Raw genomic sequence first — 25,289 nt, forward strand, 5'->3', positions numbered from 1 at the left:
AGTTATTGTCACCTAAGAAGAAGGAAGAGATATGATATGGGCAGAAACAACAGATACGTTCTATAGGTAGTAATGTAGTTATTAATAGTGGAAATGAGCCTGACTAGGCGGTGGCACAGTGGATAGAGCATCAGACTGGGATGCAGAAGACCCAGGTTCAAGACCCCGAGGTCACCAGCTTGAGCGCGGACTCATCTGGTTTGAGCAGAAGCCCACCAGCATGAACCCAAGGTTGCTGGCTCCAGCAAGGGGTTACTCGGTCTGCTGAAGGCCCGCTGTCAAGGCACATACGAGAAAGCAATCAATGAACAACTAAGGTATTGCAACGCGCAATGAAAAACTAATGATTGATGCTTCTCATCTCTCTCCATTTCTGTCTGTCTGTCCCTGTCTATCCCTCTGACTCACTGTCTCTGTAAAAAAAAAAAAAATAATGGAAATGAAATTAATTTGGATTTTAGGAGGCCTCTTCCCTTCACCTTTCACTTGCAGATGGTGAGTTAGAGAATGATGATATGCTGTTTGTATGGTTTTACTATATTTCCTGTAGGGTCTATTAGACAACGTATTTAACATAGCCATCAATGCCTAACCTGTGGTGGTGCAGTGGATAAACCGTCGACCTGGAACGCTGAGGTTGCAAGTTCTAAACCTTAGCTTCCTTTGTCAAGGCACATATGGGAGTTGATGCTTCCTGCTCCTTCCCCCTTCTCTCTCTCTCTCTCTGTCCCTCTTTCTTTCTCTCTCTTCTCTAAAATAAATAAAATCTTTTTTAAATGCATTGTATTCACTGAACATCTAATGAGCAATAGACCAAATTGTGGGCCCTGACAGGGAAAACAACAGAAGGCAGCACAAGAAATATTCCAAATTAATATTAAGGGCAGTTTGTTTTACAGGAGTTTGAAAGTAGGAAGAAAACACTTGGCTGGTCAAGTTTTATAGAGAACATAAGTTTTGGTTGGGACCCTAAAAGGTGAGTTGGATTCTGAAAAAGATAATAGATATATTTGTGGGCACTCCAGAAAGCTCATTTAGGCTAGAGGAGAAGAGCCTAAAACAGTAGTGGGAGATAAAGCACAGCGGATCCTCGAGTAACACTGATGAGGTGCCTTAGGAATTTAACACCTGTTTACATCGATTAGCTGTGGTAAAACTGGTTTCTTTATATGCTGTTTTACTTAAAATCATAGAACCTAATGTTAAGTGAGGACTTACTGTAGGTTCTTGTCTTAAGTTCACTTTTTTTTTTTTTTTTTTTTGTATTTTTCCAAAGCTGGAAACGGGGAGGCAGTCAGACAGACTCCCGCATGCGACCGACCAGGATCCACCAGACATGCCCACTAGGGGGCGATGCTCTGCCCATCTGGGGCGTGGCTCTGCCACAATCAGAGCCATTCTAGCGCCTGAGGCAGAGGCCACAGAGCCATCCTCAGCGCCCAGGCAAACTTTGCTCCAGTGGAGCCTTGGCTGCGGGAGGGGAAGAGAGAGACAGAGAGGAAGGAGAGGGGGAGGGGGGGAGAAGCAGATGGGCGCTTCTCCTGTGTGCCCTGGCCAGGAATCGAACCTGGGACTCCTGCACGCCAGGCCGACGCTCTACCACTGAGCCAACCAGCCAGGGCTTTGTCTTAAGTTCTCAGTACTAACTTTGTTTATATCTAAAACCCAGCTCTACAATGTAGAAAAGTAGTATTACTTTACTCAGGAAAACTGTACGTGTAATAGAAAAGCCATATACTTTAACATGCAAATATAAAATATATGCCAAGAAGGTGGGCAGTCTTTGATTCAGTCCACACACACATTAAACCCCTGCTATATATCAGGTGCTACAGGCACAAAAAAATCTAATCTAATCCAGAGTCCCACCCTTATGAAGCACACCTATTCCAATATTCCAACAACTTTTGTGCTTAGTGTTGTAAGCTGTATTAGAGGTGTGTGTGAGTCCACTGAAACCGATTCAGAAATGACATGTTAGTTATAACTGTCTTCTATTTATTCTAAGGGTTAAAAAGACACATGGGAGGTATACATACAGTAGACCCACATCAAACTTGTAGAGATAAAAACTACAGTGTCAGATGAGAAGGGCAGTAGGAACAGCACTGAGGCATCAGAAGGCAGGATTTGGGCTGGGACAAGTACTTGACCAGTGGGGAAGACCACAGAGAGGCACAGAGGTTGAAAGGGTGGCCCGAGAGATGGGAACAAGGAGCCGTTGGCATCAAGAGGGATGGAGGGAGATGGTGAGAAGCATATCCTGAAAAGCAGCTTAGCAATGGATTGTTTGGACTTTGTCCTAAGGCTAGTGGGGAAGTACCCAGGGTTTGGGGAAGAGAAACATGAATGTGCCTTTTGGAAGAATTCTGATGGGAGTGAAAGAGGTTAGTTACTAAGGTCTGCAGGTTGGATGGTTACCAGCAAAGGCCATGAAAATGATGAGATCCTGGACTGAGAGAATATGGAGGTAAAACAGATTTAAGAGTTAAAATGGTAATGAATCTTGTATTATATGGTAATGCATATTAATTATATCATGAATGTTATGGTAATGAATATTCTTATAGGGAGCAAAGGAAAAGCAAGAATGAGGTAATAGTGGCTCATGCTTATTGATTGCTCACTCTGTACCAGCAGTGTTGAAAGCAGTTTTATTGCGGTAACTTATTTAATCTTCCCAACAAAGTCATGAAGCAGGTGATGAGGAAACTGAGGCACAGAAGGACAGAGTAGCTTGCCCACAGCTAGAAAGCAGTAGAACTTTTATTCAAACCCAGGCAGTTTATCTTAGGAGCATGCCCTTAACCACTGCACTTTACTGCCCTCTGGTCAGAGTTTATTGTCCCTACAGCTTTTGATAATCTCTCCTGATTATGATGCTACCTTAACTGAGTTAGGGAACACTGCAGGGTCAGGTTTGGAACATTCAGTACTCATCACATGTTCACTGAGGATCCACCATGAGTCACTGCTGGGGGCTAGCCTTACAAAGACATAAGAAGTGGGGCAACAGTGGGTCTCATAGAGGCTACTGGGAAAGACAAACAGGGTAGTATGATAGAGGAGGTAAGCAACAGATGCTTGGGAGGACATGGTGGGGTGGCGTGATTCAGATGCTCGGCTGCTCAGAAAGGCCACCTGTGGCCCCAGCTGAGCCCAGAAGGCTGCACAGACATTAGCTAAGGGGAAGAGCTGTGGAAGCTAGGACATCTGCAGACTGAGAAAGAGCTAGAGGCAACGGAGTCTTGAAGAGAACAGAAATAATCAGAATCACACCATGAGTTGTGGCAAACTAAATGGGACACTGCTAAGCACTGAATACTTAAAAATTGCAGAGCAGCATGGAATGCCTGAGATTAGAAATCACGGAGCCCAGCCCAGATTGGTTCATGCCCCGTCCTATATAATCCTAGTGCCCAAGAGCCATCTCAGCCCACCCTCCACCCCTTCCAAAGGAAAGAGCCCTTATCCTCTGCCTCCTACTCCTATTTTCACTTCCCTTTTGCACATCGTTTCATTTCCCTCTCATTTTAGAGCAGCTAGTTAACCTAATCTGTTACATTATCTGTGCTATTCATTCCCTAAATTACTTCCCTATAGTGTCCCCTGCACTACATTCTGTTGTATGTGTTTAGTTTTGTGTGCCTTTACCCTAACCTTCCTAATGAAAATGTGATCTTTTAGACTGTGTCTTTTGTTCTTTTATCTTGGGCAAAGCGCCTAATATCTAACTGTCTTCAGTGAGAATCCGAGACTGAGCTTATTTTATGCACCAGAGCCTGGAAAGTACTGTTCCTGTCAAGACAGTACCTTTAAACATGACTGATTAGGTTTTTAAGTTGCAGCTGAATTTTTATGACTACTTCAGTGACATTGCAAGTAGTTGCTTTCATTGAGAATCTGACATCTACAAACTAGTCTCCTCAAAGGTCTATCAGAGATGTTTCTATTAGTACTTTAAAACATTTCTATCATACGGCCTGACCTGTAGTGGTGCAGTGAATAAAAGCGTTGACTTGGAAACACTGAGGTCGCCAGTTCAAAACCCTGGACCTGCCTGGTCAAGGCACATATGGGAGTTGATGCTTCCTGCTCCTCCCCCCTTTCTCTCTCTCTCTCTCTCCTCTCTAAAATGAATAAATAAAAATTTAAAAAAAATTTTTTAAAAGGTAATGCACAGTAAAAATTTCAGAGTGTGGAAAAATTTAAACTGGAAAGAAAACATTCTTCTACATCTTCAGTCCTACTCAACAGAGGTAACTAGTCCCCTGTTGGTAGATATTTACATTGTTACTGTTTTTAATAAAGAGGAAGTTTTAGAAGTGATGTTGCATCAAATGCCCATTAACAAATACCTTTCTCACTTCTTTTTAGTATAACTGCAGGAAAAAATCCTACAGTCTTGTATGAATGTTTCCCACACTCTTGAGGAATGAGGGAAGAGTATCCAGCTTTATTTCCTGCCAAATAGCTAGCTGGTTTTCCCAACGTCATTCACTAAATAATCCATCAGTTGGGCAGTACTTACAAAAGAAATATAAAGTTCAAGTTGAAAAAGGTTAAAACCACTTTACTCCTAGAAGTGTTACATTCACAAGCCAAGACTCAGACTCGGTATAGTGAGTTTCCTGAAAGAGGTGAAGCCCGCTTTATTCAGAACTGAATCAGAGCCGGTTTAGGGAGCTACTGATCAGCAAGGTCTCTGACACTTGCTTCTAATAAGGTTTTCTACTCATATCCATTGCTGAAATCTGTAAATACGTCATGGAAATTAGAATCTTTATTCTGCTCGTGCCCATCTACTGGTGTTTTGAGCTAAAAATGGAAACCCTAAATTCTACCGCTGTTTCAATTTATGCATGGAGCTATGCCTACAAACAAAACTTAAGGAAGGACGGAAAAAGTTAACATTCTAGAAAGGAGAAAGTGGAGGGCGAAAATAGTTAAATTCTTGGACTTGGGAGGCACCCTTTAATGCCCAAGTCTCTGGCCAATAGCAGACTTGAGCGGACAAGGCGGGAATTCCCAGAAACCAGAGTCCTAGTCGCAGCGGCGGCGCACAGGTTCGTTCCTCAGGGCAGAGCACGCCCCTCTCTACCTCAGCCAATCGGAAGTGAGGAGGCGGAGCCCGAGGACGGCTAGAGGCGGGGCTGGCGCAGGATAGGGGTGTGGCTGACCTGGGGGCGGGCAGGTCCCTAAAGGTGGCGATTTTCCTGGGCCCACGGCGCCTAGGAACAGGTAGAGAGGCCGGGCTGGCCTGGGCTCCGGCCTCAAACGTCGGGACATGGCGACAGGGGGCAGGCTGGAGGATGTGAGTGCACAAAAGTGGCGGGCGGCTGGCCCCGGAACCCCTCTCTTCCTATACGGGGCGCGCTGGGCGGAGACTGCTCGGAGAAGCCATCCTCATCGCGTCCGGGCGCGGCGGGAGGCGGTGCTGTTTGCGCAGGGCTGGCCCTGGGCGCGGGCCGTAGAAGGGACCAGGGCGGCTGGGTCCGCGATCGCCGGCGCGGGTCTTACTTCCCCCTGCCTCCGCTAGGGTGGGCTGCTGGGCCGGGGGTCCCAGGCGGGCGCCCCACGTGCAGTGCGCGTCCGTGATCCCGGAACTGAGCTTCACGTGATGCGCGGCTGGCCTGACAGCCCTGGCTCCCCGCGGGCCTCTGGGCGCCGGGCCGCTGCGCTCCCCTCTGTCGAACCTGGGGCGCGGGGCGCATCTACCCGCCGTGTGGGTCCCCCCCCCCCAACTTTGGCTCTAGAGAGCTGTGGATCTTGAAGCCACTGCTAAACAGGCCAGCCGCCGGCGTCCCACAGGCAGACCTGTCGCTGTCATCACCCGGAAACCGCCACTGGAGGAAAACAATGTGATATTTTAAATCTAGGCATGGTAGGAATGGAAGGGTGTTTAAGTCTCCTTTCTTAGATGTATCCAAACTAGATTACTAAAAATAAACAGTGGCCTATTTTACAGTGTATATAGTACGGAGTGGTAGCACAATTGCAAAAATCTTTGCTTAAGTATAGTAAAACATTTTTAGGGGAAATATATTTCTGTCCAGAATTAAATGGGTTGCTCTACTGGCATAAAATAAAATTGTTGCCTTGAAAAATGCAAAGTTGAGAGTTACGTTAAGGCACTAATTTGGATTAATAAATTAATAGAAATATTACTGGGATGCTATCACTGAATGAGGTGCATCAGGCAAGACACATGAAACACAGTTCCAGCCCTAGAAGAGCTTAGATCCTTTGGTAAAAACGGACCACAGTTAAATTATCTTGACTAAAGACCAAAAAATTTCTAGTAAGACTAAAAACTCTTTTTCCTCCCAGTGGAGAAAATGGAACACTGTAAAACCTGGTAGTAGAGACTTAAATATAATATTTAAAGAAAAATCAATTATTTCTAAAGGGTGAGGATGATGACTTGGCAATGTATGGTAAAAATGAGTTATCTAAGTAAAATAAGAGACTTAGAAAACTGCTGCGGTAAGTGCTTCTTAGTTGATGCTAAGTTACCCCAGGGTTCTTGGATCTATGGCTTTTAGCTTTAGAACAAGTACAATCCTAGAAATCTGTTTCACCAACGATTACATAGCTAAATCACTCTTGATCTGAGCAAGATGCCTGCTTTGGTACTTTGTAGATATGAATTCTACTATTCAGTAAAAAGCTAAAGATTATGTGCCATGTCATAGGCCCAGACACTTCAGTAACTTAGAAGAGGCAAAGACTTTTTAGTTAAGGTCAATTGTTTGCAAGCAGTGAAACAAACTCTGGCTGGTTTAAGGAAGATAGGGATTTATTAGCAATACGGTAGTTGAGCACCAAGGCCTCAGAAGGAACTCAGCAAGGGTGGCTCATGTCCTTTTGGAGTCTGCCCTGGAATGAATCTGCCTCAGCGGTGGTCTCCCTTTGCTCTGCTGCTCGCAGAGAGTTGGATAGCCCAATCTCTGGTTCCACGACCATTCCTAGGCCAGAGGACAGTCGAGTATTGAAAGATGTTTCCATTGAGACTTAATGCAGAGGTAAATGGTGGGTTCCCAAAGGACATACAGTTATTGTCACCTAAGAAGAAGGAAGAGATATGATATGGGCAGAAACAACAGATACGTTCTATAGGTAGTAATGTAGTTATTAATAGTGGAAATGAGCCTGACTAGGCGGTGGCACAGTGGATAGAGCGTCAGACTGGGATGCAGAAGACCCAGGTTCAAGACCCCGAGGTCACCAGCTTGAGCGCGGACTCATCTGGTTTGAGCAGAAGCCCACCAGCATGAACCCAAGGTTGCTGGCTCCAGCAAGGGGTTACTCGGTCTGCTGAAGGCCCGCTGTCAAGGCACATACGAGAAAGCAATCAATGAACAACTAAGGTATTGCAACGCGCAATGAAAAACTAATGATTGATGCTTCTCATCTCTCTCCATTTCTGTCTGTCTGTCCCTGTCTATCCCTCTGACTCACTGTCTCTGTAAAAAAAAAAAAATAATGGAAATGAAATTAATTTGGATTTTAGGAGGCCTCTTCCCTTCACCTTTCACTTGCAGATGGTGAGTTAGAGAATGATGATATGCTGTTTGTATGGTTTTACTATATTTCCTGTAGGGTCTATTAGACAACGTATTTAACATAGCCATCAATGCCTAACCTGTGGTGGTGCAGTGGATAAACCATCGACCTGGAACGCTGAGGTTGCCGGTTCTAAACCTTAGCTTCCTTTGTCAAGGCACATATGGGAGTTGATGCTTCCTGCTCCTTCCCCCTTCTCTCTCTCTCTCTCTGTCCCTCTTTCTTTCTCTCTCTTCTCTAAAATAAATAAAATCTTTTTTAAATGCATTGTATTCACTGAACATCTAATGAGCAATAGACCAAATTGTGGGCCCTGACAGGGAAAACAACAGAAGGCAGCACAAGAAATATTCCAAATTAATATTAAGGGCAGTTTGTTTTACAGGAGTTTGAAAGTAGGAAGAAAACACTTGGCTGGTCAAGTTTTATAGAGAACATAAGTTTTGGTTGGGACCCTAAAAGGTGAGTTGGATTCTGAAAAAGATAATAGATATATTTGTGGGCACTCCAGAAAGCTCATTTAGGCTAGAGGAGAAGAGCCTAAAACAGTAGTGGGAGATAAAGCACAGCGGATCCTCGAGTAACACTGATGAGGTGCCTTAGGAATTTAACACCTGTTTACATCGATTAGCTGTGGTAAAACTGGTTTCTTTATATGCTGTTTTACTTAAAATCATAGAACCTAATGTTAAGTGAGGACTTACTGTAGGTTCTTGTCTTAAGTTCACTTTTTTTTTTTTTTTTTTTTGTATTTTTCCAAAGCTGGAAACGGGGAGGCAGTCAGACAGACTCCCGCATGCGACCGACCAGGATCCACCAGACATGCCCACTAGGGGGCGATGCTCTGCCCATCTGGGGCGTGGCTCTGCCACAATCAGAGCCATTCTAGCGCCTGAGGCAGAGGCCACAGAGCCATCCTCAGCGCCCAGGCAAACTTTGCTCCAGTGGAGCCTTGGCTGCGGGAGGGGAAGAGAGAGACAGAGAGGAAGGAGAGGGGGAGGGGGGGAGAAGCAGATGGGCGCTTCTCCTGTGTGCCCTGGCCAGGAATCGAACCTGGGACTCCTGCACGCCAGGCCGACGCTCTACCACTGAGCCAACCAGCCAGGGCTTTGTCTTAAGTTCTCAGTACTAACTTTGTTTATATCTAAAACCCAGCTCTACAATGTAGAAAAGTAGTATTACTTTACTCAGGAAAACTGTACGTGTAATAGAAAAGCCATATACTTTAACATGCAAATATAAAATATATGCCAAGAAGGTGGGCAGTCTTTGATTCAGTCCACACACACATTAAACCCCTGCTATATATCAGGTGCTACAGGCACAAAAAAATCTAATCTAATCCAGAGTCCCACCCTTATGAAGCACACCTATTCCAATATTCCAACAACTTTTGTGCTTAGTGTTGTAAGCTGTATTAGAGGTGTGTGTGAGTCCACTGAAACCGATTCAGAAATGACATGTTAGTTATAACTGTCTTCTATTTATTCTAAGGGTTAAAAAGACACATGGGAGGTATACATACAGTAGACCCACATCAAACTTGTAGAGATAAAAACTACAGTGTCAGATGAGAAGGGCAGTAGGAACAGCACTGAGGCATCAGAAGGCAGGATTTGGGCTGGGACAAGTACTTGACCAGTGGGGAAGACCACAGAGAGGCACAGAGGTTGAAAGGGTGGCCCGAGAGATGGGAACAAGGAGCCGTTGGCATCAAGAGGGATGGAGGGAGATGGTGAGAAGCATATCCTGAAAAGCAGCTTAGCAATGGATTGTTTGGACTTTGTCCTAAGGCTAGTGGGGAAGTACCCAGGGTTTGGGGAAGAGAAACATGAATGTGCCTTTTGGAAGAATTCTGATGGGAGTGAAAGAGGTTAGTTACTAAGGTCTGCAGGTTGGATGGTTACCAGCAAAGGCCATGAAAATGATGAGATCCTGGACTGAGAGAATATGGAGGTAAAACAGATTTAAGAGTTAAAATGGTAATGAATCTTGTATTATATGGTAATGCATATTAATTATATCATGAATGTTATGGTAATGAATATTCTTATAGGGAGCAAAGGAAAAGCAAGAATGAGGTAATAGTGGCTCATGCTTATTGATTGCTCACTCTGTACCAGCAGTGTTGAAAGCAGTTTTATTGCGGTAACTTATTTAATCTTCCCAACAAAGTCATGAAGCAGGTGATGAGGAAACTGAGGCACAGAAGGACAGAGTAGCTTGCCCACAGCTAGAAAGCAGTAGAACTTTTATTCAAACCCAGGCAGTTTATCTTAGGAGCATGCCCTTAACCACTGCACTTTACTGCCCTCTGGTCAGAGTTTATTGTCCCTACAGCTTTTGATAATCTCTCCTGATTATGATGCTACCTTAACTGAGTTAGGGAACACTGCAGGGTCAGGTTTGGAACATTCAGTACTCATCACATGTTCACTGAGGATCCACCATGAGTCACTGCTGGGGGCTAGCCTTACAAAGACATAAGAAGTGGGGCAACAGTGGGTCTCATAGAGGCTACTGGGAAAGACAAACAGGGTAGTATGATAGAGGAGGTAAGCAACAGATGCTTGGGAGGACATGGTGGGGTGGCGTGATTCAGATGCTCGGCTGCTCAGAAAGGCCACCTGTGGCCCCAGCTGAGCCCAGAAGGCTGCACAGACATTAGCTAAGGGGAAGAGCTGTGGAAGCTAGGACATCTGCAGACTGAGAAAGAGCTAGAGGCAACGGAGTCTTGAAGAGAACAGAAATAATCAGAATCACACCATGAGTTGTGGCAAACTAAATGGGACACTGCTAAGCATTGAATACTTAAAAATTGCAGAGCAGCATGGAATGTCTGAGATTAGAAATCACGGAGCCCAGCCCAGATTGGTTCATGCCCCGTCCTATATAATCCTAGTGCCCAAGAGCCATCTCAGCCCACCCTCCACCCCTTCCAAAGGAAAGAGCCCTTATCCTCTGCCTCCTACTCCTATTTTCACTTCCCTTTTGCACATTGTTTCATTTCCCTCTCATTTTAGAGCAGCTAGTTAACCTAATCTGTTACATTATCTGTGCTATTCATTCCCTAAATTACTTCCCTATAGTGTCCCCTGCACTACATTCTGTTGTATGTGTTTAGTTTTGTGTGCCTTTACCCTAACCTTCCTAATGAAAATGTGATCTTTTAGACTGTGTCTTTTGTTCTTTTATCTTGGGCAAAGCGCCTAATATCTAACTGTCTTCAGTGAGAATCCGAGACTGAGCTTATTTTATGCACCAGAGCCTGGAAAGTACTGTTCCTGTCAAGACAGTACCTTTAAACATGACTGATTAGGTTTTTAAGTTGCAGCTGAATTTTTATGACTACTTCAGTGACATTGCAAGTAGTTGCTTTCATTGAGAATCTGACATCTACAAACTAGTCTCCTCAAAGGTCTATCAGAGATGTTTCTATTAGTACTTTAAAACATTTCTATCATACGGCCTGACCTGTAGTGGTGCAGTGAATAAAAGCGTTGACTTGGAAACACTGAGGTCGCCAGTTCAAAACCCTGGACCTGCCTGGTCAAGGCACATGTGGGAGTTGATGCTTCCTGCTCCTCCCCTCTTCTCTCTCTCTCCTCTCTAAAATGAATAATTTAAAAAATATTTCTAGCCTGACCTGTGGTGGCACAGTGGATAAAACGTCAACCTGGAATGCTGAGGTTGCCGGTTCAAAACCCTGGGCCTGGCCCTGGCCAGTTGGCTCAGCGGTAGAGCGTCGGCCTGGCATGGGGGGGACCCGGGTTCGATTCCCGGCCAGGGCACATAGGAGAAGCGCCCATTTGCTTATCCACCCCCCCCCCTTCCTCTCTGTCTCTCTCTTCCCCTCCCGCAGCCAAGGCTCCATTGGAGCAAAGATGGCCCGGGCGCTGGGGATAGCTCCTTGGCCTCTGCCCCAGGCACTAGAGTGGCTCTGGTCGCGGCAGAGTGACGCCCCAGAGGGGCAGAGCATCGCCCCCTGGTGGGCAGAGCATCGCCCCTGGTGGGCGTGCCGGGTAGATCCCGGTAGGGCGCATGCGGGAGTCTGTCTGTCTCTCCCCGTTTCCAGCTTCAGAAATAAAAACAAAACAAAACAAAACCAAACCCTGGGCCTGCCCGGTCAAGGCATATATGGAAGTTGATGCTTCCTGCTCCTCCCCCCCCTTTCTTTCTCTCTCTCTTCTCTAAAATGAATAAATAAAAATTAAAAAAAATATATTTCTATCATAACTGAAAGTTTAAGACCCCTTAATAAAGCCTCCACCAACTTTCCAAAATTTTATGGAGCAAAGAGACTGTTGAAGAATTGCAATCATATGTAATTATTTCATAAAATAAATAATGTTTTTTGTTTTTGTTTTTTTTTAATGAATTTTTATTAATGGTAATGGGATGACATTAATAAATCAGGGTACATATATTCAAAGAAAACATGTCTAGGTTATTTTGTCATTAGATTATGTTGCATACCCCTCGCCCAAAGTCAGATTGTCCTTCACCATCCTCTATCTAGTTCTCTGTGCCCCTCCCCCTCCCCCTAACTCTCCCCCTGTCCTCCCTCCCCCCACCCCTGGTAACCACCACACTCTTGCCATGTCTCTTAGTCTCATTTTTATGTTCCACCAATGTATGGAATCATGTAGTTCTTGTTTTTTTCTGATTTACTTATTTCACTCCTTATAATGTTATCAAGATCCCACCATTTTGCTGTAAATGATCTGATGTCATCATTTCTTATGGCTGAGTAGTATTCCATAGTGTATATGTGCCACATCTTCTTTATCCAGTCTTCTATTGAAGGGCTTTTTGGTTGTTTCCATGTCTTGGCCACTGTGAACAGTGCTGCAATGAACATGGGGCTACATGTGTCTTCACGTATCAATGTTTCTGAGGTTTTGGGGTATATACCCAGTAGAGGGATTGCTGGGTCATAAGGTAGTTCTATTTGCAGTTTTTTGAGGAACCACCATACTTTCCTCCATAATGGTTGTACTACTTTACAGTCCCACCAACAGTGAATGAGGGTTCCTTTTTCTCCACAGCTCTCCAACATTTGCTATTACCCGTCTTGTTGATAATAGCTAATCTAACAGGGGTGAGGTGGTATCTCATTGTAGTTTTGATTTGCATTTCCCTAATAACTAATGAAGCTGAGCATCTTTTCATATATCTGTTGGCCATTTATATCTCTTCCTGGGAGAAGTGTCTATTCATGTCCTCTTCCCATTTTTTTATTGGATTGTTTGTTTGTTTGTTGTTGAGTTTTATGAGTTCTTTGTAAATTTTGGATATTAGGCCCTTATCTGAGCTGTTGTTTGAAAATATCATTTCCCACTTAGTTGGCTGTCTGTTTATTTTTATATCAGTTTCTCTTGCTGAGCAAAAACTTTTTATTCTGATGTAGTCCCATTCATTTATCTTTGCCTTCATTTCTCTTGCCATTGGAGTCAAGTTCATAAAATGTTCTTTAAAACCCAGGTCCATGAGTTTAGTACCTATGTCTTCTTCTATGTACTTTATTGTTTCAGGTCTTATATTTAGGTCTTTGATCCATTTTGAATTAATTTTAGTACACGGGGACAGGCTGTAGTCGAGTTTCATTCTTTTGCATGTGGCTTTCCAGTTTTCCCAACACCATTTGTTGAAGAGACTTTCTTTTCTCCATTGTGTGTTGTTGGCCCCTTTATCAAAGAATATTTGACCATATATATGTGGTTTTATTTCTGGGCTTTCTATTCTGTTCCATTGGTCTGAGTGTCTATTTTTCTGCCAATACCATGCTGTTTTGATTATCGTGGCCCTATAATATAAAGTCAGGTATTATAATGCCCCCAGCTTCATTCTTTTTCCTTAGGATTGTTTTGGCTATTCGGGGTTTTTTATAGTTCCATATAAATCTGATGATTTTTTGTTCCATTTCTTTAACAAATCTCATAGGGATTTTGATGGGAATTGCATTAAATTTGTATATTGCTTTGGGTAATATGGCCATTTTGATTATATTTATTCTTCCTATCCAAGAACAAGGAATATTTTTCCATCTCATTGTATCTTTTTCGATTTCCCTTAACAATGCTTTGTAATTTTCATTATATAGGTCCTTTACATTCTTTGTTATGTTTATTCCTAGGTATTTTATTTTTTTTGTTGCAATCGTGAAGGGGATTATTTTTTTGAGTTCGTTTTCTAATATTTCATTGTTGGCATAGAGAAAGGCTATGGACTTCTGTATGTTAATTTTGTATCCTGCGACCTTACTGTATTGGTTTATTGTTTCTAATAATCTTTTTGTGGAGTCCTTCGGGTTTTCGATGTATAGGATCATATCATCAGCAAAAAGTGATACCTTTACTTCTTCTTTTCCGATATGGATGCCTTTTATTTCTTTGTCTTGTCTGATTGCTCTGGCCAGAACTTCTAGCACCACGTTAAATAAGAGTGGAGAGAGTGGACAACCCTGTCTTGTTCCTGATTTAAGGTAGAAAGTCCTCAGTTTTATGCCGTTTAAAATGATGTTGGCTGATGGTTTATCATATATGGCCTTTATCATGTTGAGATATTTTCCTTCTATACCCATTTTGTTGAGTCTTAAACATAAAATTGTGTTGTATTTTATCAAAAGCCTTTTCTGCATCTATTGATAAGATCATGTGGTTTTTGCTCTTTGTTTTGTTGATATGGTGTATTACGTTAACCGTTTTGCGTATGTTGAACCATCCTTGAGATTCTGGGATGAATCCCACTTGATCATGATGTATTATTTTTTTAATATGTTGTTGTATTCGGTTTGCCAGTATTTTGTTTAGAATTTTAGCATCTGTATTCATTAGAGATATTGGTCTGTAGTTTTCTTTCTTTGTGCCATCCTTGCCAGGTTTTGGTATGAGGGTTATGTTGGCCTCATAAAATGTGTTTGGAAGTATTGCTTCTTCTTCAATTTTTTGGAAGACTTTGAGTAGAATAGGAACCAAGTCTTCTTTGAATGTTTGATAGAATTCACTAGTATAACCGTCTGGGCCTGGACTTTTATTTTTGGGGAGGTTTTTAATAGTTTTTTCTATTTCCTCCCTGCTGATTGGTCTGTTTAGGCTTTCTGCTTCTTCATGACTCAGTCTAGGAAGGTTGTATTGTTCTAGGAATATATCCATTTCTTCTAGATTGTTGTATTTGGTGGCATATAATTTTTCATAGTATTCTACAATAATTCTTTGTATATCTATGATGTCTGTGGTGATCTCTCCTCTTTCATTTTGGATTTTATTTATTTGAGTCCTGTGCCTTTTTTCCTTGGTGAGTCTTGCCAAGGGTTTGTCAATTTTGTTGATCTTTTCAAAGAACCAGCTCCTTGTTTTATTGATTTTTTCTATAGTTTTTCTGTTCTCTATTTCATTTATTTCTGCTCTGATTTTTATTATCTCCTTTCTTCGGCTGGTTTTGGGTTGTCTTTGTTCTTCTTTTTCTAGTTCCTTAAGGTGTGAAGTTAAGTGGTTTACTTCGGCTCTCTCTTGTTTGTTCATATAGGCCTGAAGTGATATGAACTTTCCTCTTATTACTGCTTTTGCTGCATCCCAGAGATTCTGATATGTCGTATTTTCATTTTTATTTGTCTGTATATATCTTTTGATCTCTGCGCTTATTTCTTCTTTGACCCATTCATTTTTTAGAAGTATGTTGTTTAGTTTCCACATTTTTGTGGGTTTTTCCCCCTCTTTTTTGCAGTTGAATTCTAGTTTCAAGGCTTTATGATCAGAAAATATGCTTGGTACAATTTCAATTTTTCTAAATTTGCTGATATTGTCTTTGTGGCCCAACATATGGTCAATTCTTGAGAATGTTCCGTGTACACTAGAGAAAAATGTATACTCTGTTGCTTTGGGATCAAGTGTCCTGTAGATGTCTATCATATCCAGGTGTTCTAGTATTTCGTTTAAGGCCACTATCTCTTTATTGATTCTCTGTTTGGATGACCAATCTAGAGCCGTCAGCGGAGTATTGAGGTCTCCAAGTATGATTGTATTTTTGTTAGTTTTTGTTTTAAGGTCAATAAGTAGCTGTCTTATATATTTTGGTGCTCCTTGGTTTGGTGCATATATATTAAGGATTGTTATGTCTTCTTGATTCAGTGTCCCCTTAATCATTATAAAATGACCATTTTTGTCTCTGAGTACTTTTTCTGTCTTGTAGTCAGCATTATCAGATATGAGATTTGCTACACCTGCTTTTTTTTGGGTGTTGTTTGCTTGGAGTATTGTTTTCCAGCCTTTCACTTTGAATTTGTTTTTATCCTTGTTGCTTAGATGTGTTTCTTGTAGGCAGCATATAGTTGGATTTTCTTTTTTAATCCATTCTGCTACTCTGTGTCTTTTTATTGGTAAGTTTAATCCATTTACATTTAGTGTAATTATTGACACTTGTGGGTTCCCTACTGCCATTTTATAAATTGCTTTCTGTTAGTTTTGTATCTAGTTTGATTCTTCTCTTTTGTTTTTCTATCATTTGTTTTTGTTTGTTTGTGTTCCATACTTCTTTCCTCTGTTGCTACCTTTTTTAAGTCAAGTGTTTTTGTGGTGGTTTTTTCTAGGGTGGTTACCATTAAGTAATGAAAAGGTTACCTACCATATTCATTGTAGTACCCTATCTTATAAGTATTTCTGTACTTCATCGTCCTTTGCTACTGTTAATCTCCATCCTCTCCCCCCGTTTTTTCCTTTGTTGTCACAGTTTAAGTTTGGTTTTATTGTGTTCTTGGTGGAGCTGTTACTTGTGGTGTTGTTTTCTTTTGTTCTTTGAATCTGGTTGGAAAACCCCCTTTAGTATTTCTTGGAGTGGGGGCTTTCTGTTGATAAATTCTCTCATCTTTTCTGAATTTGTGAATGTTTTTATATCTCCTTCATACTTGAAGGATAGCTTTGATGGGTATAGTATTCGCGGCTGAAAGTTCCTCTCTTTCAGGGCTTTAAATATTGGGGTCCACTCTCTTCTAGCTTGTAGAGTTTCTGCTGAGAAAGCTGATGATAATCTAATAGGCCTTCCTTTATATGTTGTACTCTTCTTTTCCCTGGCTGCCTTGAGAATTTTTTCTTTGTCATTGGTTTGTGTCATCTTCATTATGATGTGCCTTGGAGTGGGTTTGTTGGGGTTAAGAAAACTCGGTGTTCTGTTTGCTTCTTGAATTTGAGGCTTTTTAGTTCTTTCCACAGGCTTGGGAAGTTCTCGTCTATTATTTGTTTGAGTATATTCTCCATTCCATTTTCTTTCTCTTCTCCCTCTGATATACCTATTATTCTTATGTTATTCTTTCTGATGGAGTCAGACAATTCCTGTAGGGCTTTCTCGTTTTTTATTATTTTTGAGTCTCTTTCTTCTTCTCTCTGTTGTGCCTCAAGTTGTTTGTCTTCTATTTCACTAATCCTATCTTCAATCTGGGCTGTTCTGCTAGCTAAGCTTGTTACCTCGTTTTTCAGCTCGTGAATTGAGTTTTTCATTTCTGTTTGATTTGTTTTTATAGTTTCAGTTTCCTTGGTAATATATTCTTTGTGTTCATTGAGTTGTTTTCTGATCTCCCTATATTGCCTTTCTGTGTTTTCTTGTATATCTCTGAGTATTTTTAAGATTTCTATTTTAAATTCTCTGTCATTTAGCTCCAAGGCTTCCAATATGTTAAGTCTTTTCTCCATAGATTTTTCCACATCTATTTGTGTTACCTCTCTTTCTTTTGTATCCATAATATTCGATTTCCTCTTTCTTATTGGCATCTGAGGGTGGTCTTGTTGATAGCACTAATTAGAATTAATAAAGAGTAAAAAGTAAAAAAAAAAAAAGGTAAAACACCCCACAAAAAAAAACAGTAATAATTTATTATTTCCCCCTTTTTTTCTTTCTTCTCTTTCCCTCCTCTCCCCTCCTCAGGGAAATATCGTGCCTATAATGGAGGGCCTGATTTGGGGTGAAGAGTTCAAGGGGAAAAAAAAGGGGAGTAGGGACCTACTAAATGCAAAAAAAAAAAAAAAAAAAAGGAAGAAAATCTTATACAAGCATAAGATTACTTGCTTGTGAGTGATGGTCAACTAAGAGATATAATGAGAGGGATAAGAGGGAACCAGAAAAAAGGACAAAAAAAGGAATAATAAAGAAGAAAAAAATAAAAATGATAAGTAATAATCTGTTGTATTAAGTGGAGCGAAGACTAAATACAATGGAGACCTTGGGTTGGGAGCACCCAAAATGCCACAAAAATAAACAAACAAGAAAAAAACAAAAACAAAAGCGAAAATGAAAAATAAAGCCAAAAAAAGCCTTGAGTCCCAAATTAACTAATTTGTTCATGATTGAGGATTAAATGGGATGAAAGTAAAACGAGAAAAGAAAAAACGAATAGAAAGGAAAAAATAAGAAAAAGAGAAAAATGAAGGAAGAAATAAAAAAGGAAGAGAAAAAAACAAGATAAAGCAAAACAAAATAAAACAAAAGAGGAGAGAGTGAGAGTTAAGTGTTTTGGAGTATAACCTTAAAGGAGGGTGAGGATGAAGAAGAGAAATAAAATGTAACACTTATGGGTAGTGTAGTTCAAGAAAAGGGAAGCATAAGATGGGCAGAGAATAGAAGGACCGAGGTGGAGGAAATAAAGGCAATAAGATAGAAGAAACAACAACAACAAAAAAAATTAGTGGAACAAGTTGTAAAGTCTGTGGATTTTTCTTGATTTTGAGATGTTAACTTCTTCCTTTTTCTTTTCTCTCCCTCTTCCTGGTCGGTGACTCTACCCCAGGCTCTGCCCCTGTGTCACACTTAGGTAGGGATTTGCAGTTGATGGGATTCTATGGCAATGTCATATAATTGGCTTTAGTCTTGCTGGTAGTCAAGGCTTGTTGGCGTTTGCAGGGTCCAATGATGAGAGAGTTTGCTTTCCTGGATTCTCTCTCCTAGTCCCCCCTTCCTGAATTAGCAGCCTGGTGATCCAGCTATAAGGCTGCAACTGCTTCTGCCTGGGGAGTAAGAGGCTCAAAGAGCTGGGAAATCCCCACTCTATCCCCACTCAGTGCAAGGCTTTGGGAAAGGCTCTGGCAGTCAGGGCCTCCAGTGTAATCAGGCGGGGGTGGGAGTTAATTGTTGTCAAGGTGACTGTTCAGCGCCTAGCATTCAGTTGGACCTCTCAACCCAGGCTTTCCACACTTTGTAGCCTGTTTCGGCTGGGAAGAAGAGGCACTAGTCTCTGCTTGCGACTAGTGTAGTATAGATCTTATTATCTGCCAAGTCTTTCTTGTTAGCGTTTATCCCTGAATATGGAGGCTCTATCAATCAGAAGTTGCCCCACCCCTTTAGCGAGAGGCACTAAAAAATATCACGCCTCTTGTCTTGGGTCGCTGAACTGAGAGAGATCTTATCAATTAGAACCGAGGGTGAGCAGATTTCACGGGTTAAGCTAATTTCAGTGATAGGGTCGCAGCTGTGCTCCCGAAGGTATTTCAGGCTGCCTGCGCGCGCCCCTCCCCCAACGCTTGATTGTTAGCTTGAATGGCTGGGTGAGGTGCCCCGCCCACGGAGAGAATCTCCCAAGTAGGGAATATCGCCCTGGGGCCTCTCCCGCTCCCCCCGCTGCTGGCGGCTGGGGCGCACCGGGCGCAGGATGATGGGGCACCCTGGGTGTGCGGGCCAGCAGGGCGCTCTGGGCGCGTGGAATGCCCAGGGTACACGCGCGAATGGGGTGCTCCGGGCACCGGTGGCTGGCGACTCTCACTCGCAGTGCGCGGGCCGCTGGGAACGTTAGCGGTGCTCGCTCTGCAACCGGACCGGGCGCGCCAGCGGCTGCTCGCCGCTCCGGAGTGTGGGCGGTGCTCGCTCTGCAACCAAACCGGGCGCGCACCTGCGGCTGCGGCTGCTCGCGCGGCTCCCGCTCGCGGCTGCTCACGGCTCCCAAGTGTGGGCTGACTCACCACAGGCGCACTTCCTCGCGGCTTGAATGAACGTCCCTGCGGTAGCTTCCTCCACACCCTCGTCTCTCAGATTCAAATGATAACAGTCCTTTCGCTTTCAGTTTGTGTGGAACTCCGGAATGCTCCGAGGATAAATTTTCCTGTTTCTAGTTGATAAATTTGTTGTGATTTTGGGGAGATCTGTCGGACGCGCTGCTCACGGCGCCATTTCCGTGACGTCACTCCAAAATAAATAATGTTAAATAAGTCAATATCTAAGCTTTGAGGGCTTGAAGAAAATTACTTGCTTTAATCCTCTTATATATTACCCAATTTGAAGGTAAATGAATTAAGATATCCTCTACCTGTTTTAATAATTGTTGTTTTCACCAATTTGTATACAACCTTTATCTAGAGGGGTATATTTTCAAAATTGGCTTTAGGTAAGAAGTATGTGGGGGGGGGTTTCTGTTTTGTTTTGGTTGTTTTGCCTCTAACTTGTATAATGCTTTTAAAAGCTTTATAGTTTGGTAAATTTGTTTTAGAAACATAATCCAGACAGTGGTAATGATAGCATGCTTCCTTTTTTTTGCACTCCAGGATTCCTTGGATCCAACACAGAGTGCTGAAGATGACCCCCTTCTGGACACCCAGCATCTCCCACAGTATTCATTACATGCTCATTTTAGACCCAGATTCCATCCTCTTCCTACGGTCATCATAGCAAACCTTCTCTTGTTAATACACGTAAGTAGGCTGGGAGGAACTGATCGTCTAGAGGTGACAGTCTGAAAAAACGTATGAGTTCTTTGGAGGGCAATTTGGTTATTATATCTATCAACAGTTAAATGTGTATACTTTTTCATTCCTATCTATGCTTCAAAGAATTTATTGTAGCCCTGGCCGGTTGGCTCAGTGGTAGAGCGTCGGCCTGGTGTGCAGAAGTCCCGGGTTCGATTCCCGGCCAGGGCACACAGGAGAAGCGCCCATCTGCTTCTCCACCCCTCCCCCTCTCCTTCCTCTCTGTCTCTCTCTTCCCCTCCCGCAGCGAGGCTCCATTGGAGCAAAGATGGCCCAGGCGCTGGAGATGGCTCCTTGGCCTCTGCCCCAGGTGCTAGAGTGGCTCTGGTCACGACAGAGCGAGGCCCCGGAGGGGCAGAGCGTCGCCCCCTGGTGGGCGTGCTGGGTGGATCCCGGTCGGGCGCATGCGGGAGTCTGTCTGACTGTCTATCCCCGTTTCCAGCTTCAGGGGAAAAAAAAAAAAAAAAAGAATTTATTGTAGACCTATTTGTAGTACAGTATTATCCAACTTTGTTTTTTTTTTTAAAGATAATGTTTTGTTATTCTGCAGTAGTGTTTCCCAAACTTCAGCATGGATCAGCCTTGCTGGCCGGCTTGTTGCACTACAGAGATTTTGATTAAGTTGGTATGGGGTAGGGCCCGAGAATTTGCATTTCTTACTTGGTCCCTGCTGATGCTGATGCTGGTACTGCTCTGGAAACCTCACTTTGAACAACTACTCCGCAGCTTATTTTTTTTTATCTTAACATGTAGACATCCATCCACACTAATACAGAGATTTGGTTAATTCTTTTTTTATTTTTATTTTTATTTATTCATTTTAGGGGGGGGGGAGAAGCAGGAAGCATCAACTCTCATATGTGCCTTGACCAGACAAGTGCAGGGTTTTGAACCGGCGACCTCAGAGTTCCAGGTTGATGCTTTATCCACTGCGCCACCACAGGTCAGGCTGGTTAATTTTTTTATGGCTGAATAATATGTTATTTTATAGGTGGATGTACCCTGTCAGTGTTTCTCAATGACAGATTCGCAAACCGGTCCACCAGAAATTTCATGCCTGTCCACAAAAGAGTTAACCACCCTGATGTGTTAGGAAGATTATAGGCCCAATGATCTTTTTTTTTTTATTTTTTCTTTTTTTTTTACATTTTTCCGAAGTTGGAAACAGAGAGGCAGTCAGACAGACTCCCGCATGCGCCCAACCGGGATCCACCCAGCATGCCCACCAGGGGGCGATGCTCTGCCCATCGGGGCGTTGCTCTGTTGCAGCCAGAGCCATTCTAGCACCTGAGGCAGAGGCCATGGAGCCATCCTCTGCGCCCGGGCCAACTTTGCTCCAATGGAGCCTCGGCTGCAGGAGGGGAAGAGAGAGACAGAGAGGAAGGAGAGGGGGAGGGGTGGAGAAGCAGATGGGTGCTTCTCCTGTGTGCCCTGGCTGGGACTCAAACCCAGGACTCCTGCACGCCAGGCTGACGCTCTACCACTGAGCCAACCAGCCAGGGCCGGCCCAATGATCTTAACTCAAATTCACTTATGTTCAGGGTGATTTCTGCCATAGCGGTCCCTGAAATAATTGTCCTATTTTCACCTGTCCACAAGTGTAAAACAGTTGAAAACCAGTGCCTTATATATTCAAGCATTCTACTATGGACAGACTCATGTACCTTGGGCAATTTTCAAGTTTTGCCGATGTGGGGACTACTGCAGTAAATGTTCATATTCATGGCGCTTTTTCTTCTGAGGGATAGAGTACTTAAGGCAAGGCTTCTGAGTCAAGATATTTCCAATTTTTTTTTTCTTTTTTTTCTTTTTTTGTGACAGAGACAGAGTCAGAGAGAGGGGCAGATAGGGACAGATAGGAATGAAGAGAGTTGAGAAGCATCAGTTCTTTGTTGCGGTACCTTAGTTATACATTGAATACTTTCTCATATGTGCCTTGACGGGGGGGGGGGGGGGGCCGCTACAGCAGACCAAGTGATGATCCCTTGCTCAAGCCAGTGACCTTGCGCTCAAGCTGGTGAGCCTTCCTCAAACCAGATGAACTCACGCTCAATCTGGTGACCTCGGGGTCTCGAACCTGGGTCTCAAACCTGGGTCCTCTATGTCCCACCCAGTCCGACATTCTATCCACTGAGCCACCACCTGGTCAGGCCTAATTTTTTTTTTTTTTTTTACAGAGACAGAGAGTCAGAGAGGATAGATAGGGACAGACAGACCGGTACGGAGAGAGATGAGAAGCATCAATCATTAGTTTTTCATTGCGACACCTTAGTTGTTCATTGATTGCTTTCTCATATGTGCCTTGACCACGAGCCTTCAGCAGACCAAGTAACCCCTTGCTCAAGCCAGCGACCTTGGGTCCAAGCTGCTGAGCTTTTGCTCAAACCAGATGAGCCCACGCTCAAGCTGGCGACCTTGGGGTCTCGAACCTGGGTCCTCCACATCCCAGTTCGATGCTGTATCCACTGCACCACCGCCTGGTCAGGCAGGCCAAATTATTTTTCATCAGCAGTTCTGAGACCAGTCAGCAATGTGTGAGAATCAGTGTATATTTTGGCATCAATCATTTAAATTTTTGTTAATCTAATTGGATAGTTTTTATTGTTCTCTTAACAGTGAAACTAGAAATAAGCTTTTTTAAACCATAATTTTTATTAGCTACCTTTAAGACACTAAATTCACTGTTTTTTACTCTTTTCGGTAACAAAGGAGTGGGCAGGAAACTTTAACACTAGTACTTGTTTCTGTTAAGATCAGACTTAGAGTGATTTTTATTTTATTTGTGATATTTTTTCCAAATCGTCTGCAAATTTTTCTTTAAATTTTGTTTAAAAATTTGTAAAAATGTTTTTAAACTCATTTATTTAAAAAAATGGATAGCAAAAGTTATAGGTTTAAGAGTATGTGCTGAGGTGGTGATAATGTTTATTTTTTTTTTTTTTTAGATTTTACTTACTGATTTTAGAGAGAGAAGGTGGGGGGGAACGGGAAGCATCAACTTGTAGTAGTTGCTTCTCATATGTGCCTTGGCTGGGCAAGCCCAGCATTTTAACCAGCGACCTCAGCCTTCTATTCCAGGTCAATGCTTTCATCCACTGCGCCACCAGGGGTCAGGCTGTAATAATATTTCTTAAATCCAAATACTGAATATTAAACCTACTGCTTTCCTTTCCACCAGGTTGTGTTTGTTATTTTAGCATTTTTAACAGGTGTGCTTTGTTCTTACCCCAATCCAAATGAGGACAAGTGCCCAGGAAACTACACCAACCCGCTGAAAGTTCAGACCATCATAATCCTTGGAAAAGTTATTTTGTGGATTCTGCATTTCCTTCTTGAACGCTACATTCAGTATCACCACAGCAAAGTGAGAAACCGAGGCTATAATATCATCTACCGATCGACAAGGCACCTTAAAAGACTTGCACTAATGATACACTCCACTGGTAAGCTCAGTTGTCTCTCTCAGCTTGTCTGTGACTTGGTTGAGTAACAAAAATGACAGCAGAAAGAAAATGTGAAGATTGATATTACAATAAAATCCAGCAGGCCCTTGAATAATGTTGCATTCAATCTCATTTTATTAAAATTGATGGGTGTCATAGGAATTTAAGTCTTGTTTATGTCAAGTCTATGGTCAGATTGGTTTCTTCATACGCTATTTCTCTTAAAGTTGCAGAAACCTATTCACAACCTTAAACTGAAGACTTACTGTGGATTCTCTCATTTTTGTGAGAATGGTATGTGTTGTGGCCACTAAAATTTGGATCACCTAAATGTTTTGAAGTTTTTCTTACATATACGCTTAATTTTTCTTTAAAATCTGTGTTTGTTATGGGAGAGGAGGAAATATCATTTTTCCTCTGCCCTTTCAGGTTCATGGCTAAGACCCCACTGTCTTAAAAGACAGATTAACAGGAGGAAAACACAAGTTTAATAACATGAATGCCTCCGCCTGACCAGGTGGTGGCGCAGTGGCTAGTGTTGGACTGGGATGCGGAGGACCCAGGCTCAAGACTTTTGAGGTCGCCAGCTTGAGCGCGGGCTCATCGGGTTTGAGCAAAGCTCACCAGCTTGAGCCCAAGGTCACTGACTCTAGCAAGGGGTCACTCGGTCTGCTGTAGCCCGCTGGTCAAGGCACATATGGGAAAGCAATCAATGAACAACTAAGGAACCGCCACAAAGAATTGATGTTTCTCATCTCTCTCCCTTCCTGTCTGTCCCTATTTGTTCCTCTCTCTGACTCTCTCTGCCTCTGCCACAAAAAATAAATAAATAAATAAATAAAAATAACATGAGCCTGACCTGTGGTGGTGCAGTGGATAGTGTTGACCTGGAACACTGAGGTCGCCGGTTCAAAACCCTGGGCTTGCCCAGTCAAGGCATGTATGGGAGTTGATGCTTGCTGCTCCTCCCCTCTTCTCTCTGTCTCTGTCTGTTTCTCTCTCCGTCTCTCTTCTCTAAAATGAATTAATAAATAAAAATAATTCAAAAAAATAAGAAAATTTTTAAAAAAAGATGAGAAAAACAAAACAAAACATGAAAGCCTCCTGCATACATGGGAGATACCCAGTGTAACTATGTAACTCCCCAAAATGGCCCAAGCCTCCACTTTCAATCCCATCTGCAGCTAAAGACAAAAGAAGATGTTGCGGGTGGGGGTTACCCAGAAAAGCACAGTAAACAAAGGTAAGGTTGTTAGGCAGATTTAAGTAGGTACCCTCTCCAATGATAAGAGTTTCTTGAGACTTAGAGTCATCCTTCTCTTCCTGGTACAGAGTGGGAGACAGTCTTACAAGCGGATAACTTCTTAGTTTTCAGAGCTCTTCTTGTGTCTGCTGTTTCTTAAAAATAATCAGTTTAGAATAATTATGCCAAAGAGTTATATTTGGGGTGGCATTTTCTGCCCCCCCCTCACTGTGAACATGGTGTCCATGTTTTCCTGTGTGAAATGTAGAAATTCTTCCCCTTTTCCTTGTTCATCTCAAGGAGATGTAAATGCTGCTG

At 42.7% G+C, this 25,289-nt stretch overlaps 1 protein-coding gene across 1 annotated transcript in view; it reads left to right on the plus strand.

Annotated features, from left to right (window-relative positions):
* Positions 1-5,172: 5,172 nt before the first annotated feature.
* Positions 5,173-25,289, plus strand: part of TMEM192 (transmembrane protein 192) — a 28,639-nt gene continuing 8,522 nt past the window's right edge. The window contains exons 1-3 of the mRNA XM_066387046.1: positions 5,173-5,314; positions 20,085-20,231; positions 23,464-23,728. Of these exons, the coding sequence (XP_066243143.1) occupies positions 5,288-5,314; positions 20,085-20,231; positions 23,464-23,728 (439 nt within the window). The 5' untranslated portion in view covers positions 5,173-5,287. The remainder of the gene's footprint in view (positions 5,315-20,084; positions 20,232-23,463; positions 23,729-25,289) is intronic.

This window comes from Saccopteryx leptura, chromosome 1, assembly GCF_036850995.1.
Source record: "Saccopteryx leptura isolate mSacLep1 chromosome 1, mSacLep1_pri_phased_curated, whole genome shotgun sequence".
NCBI classification, from domain to species: domain Eukaryota; kingdom Metazoa; phylum Chordata; class Mammalia; order Chiroptera; family Emballonuridae; genus Saccopteryx; species Saccopteryx leptura.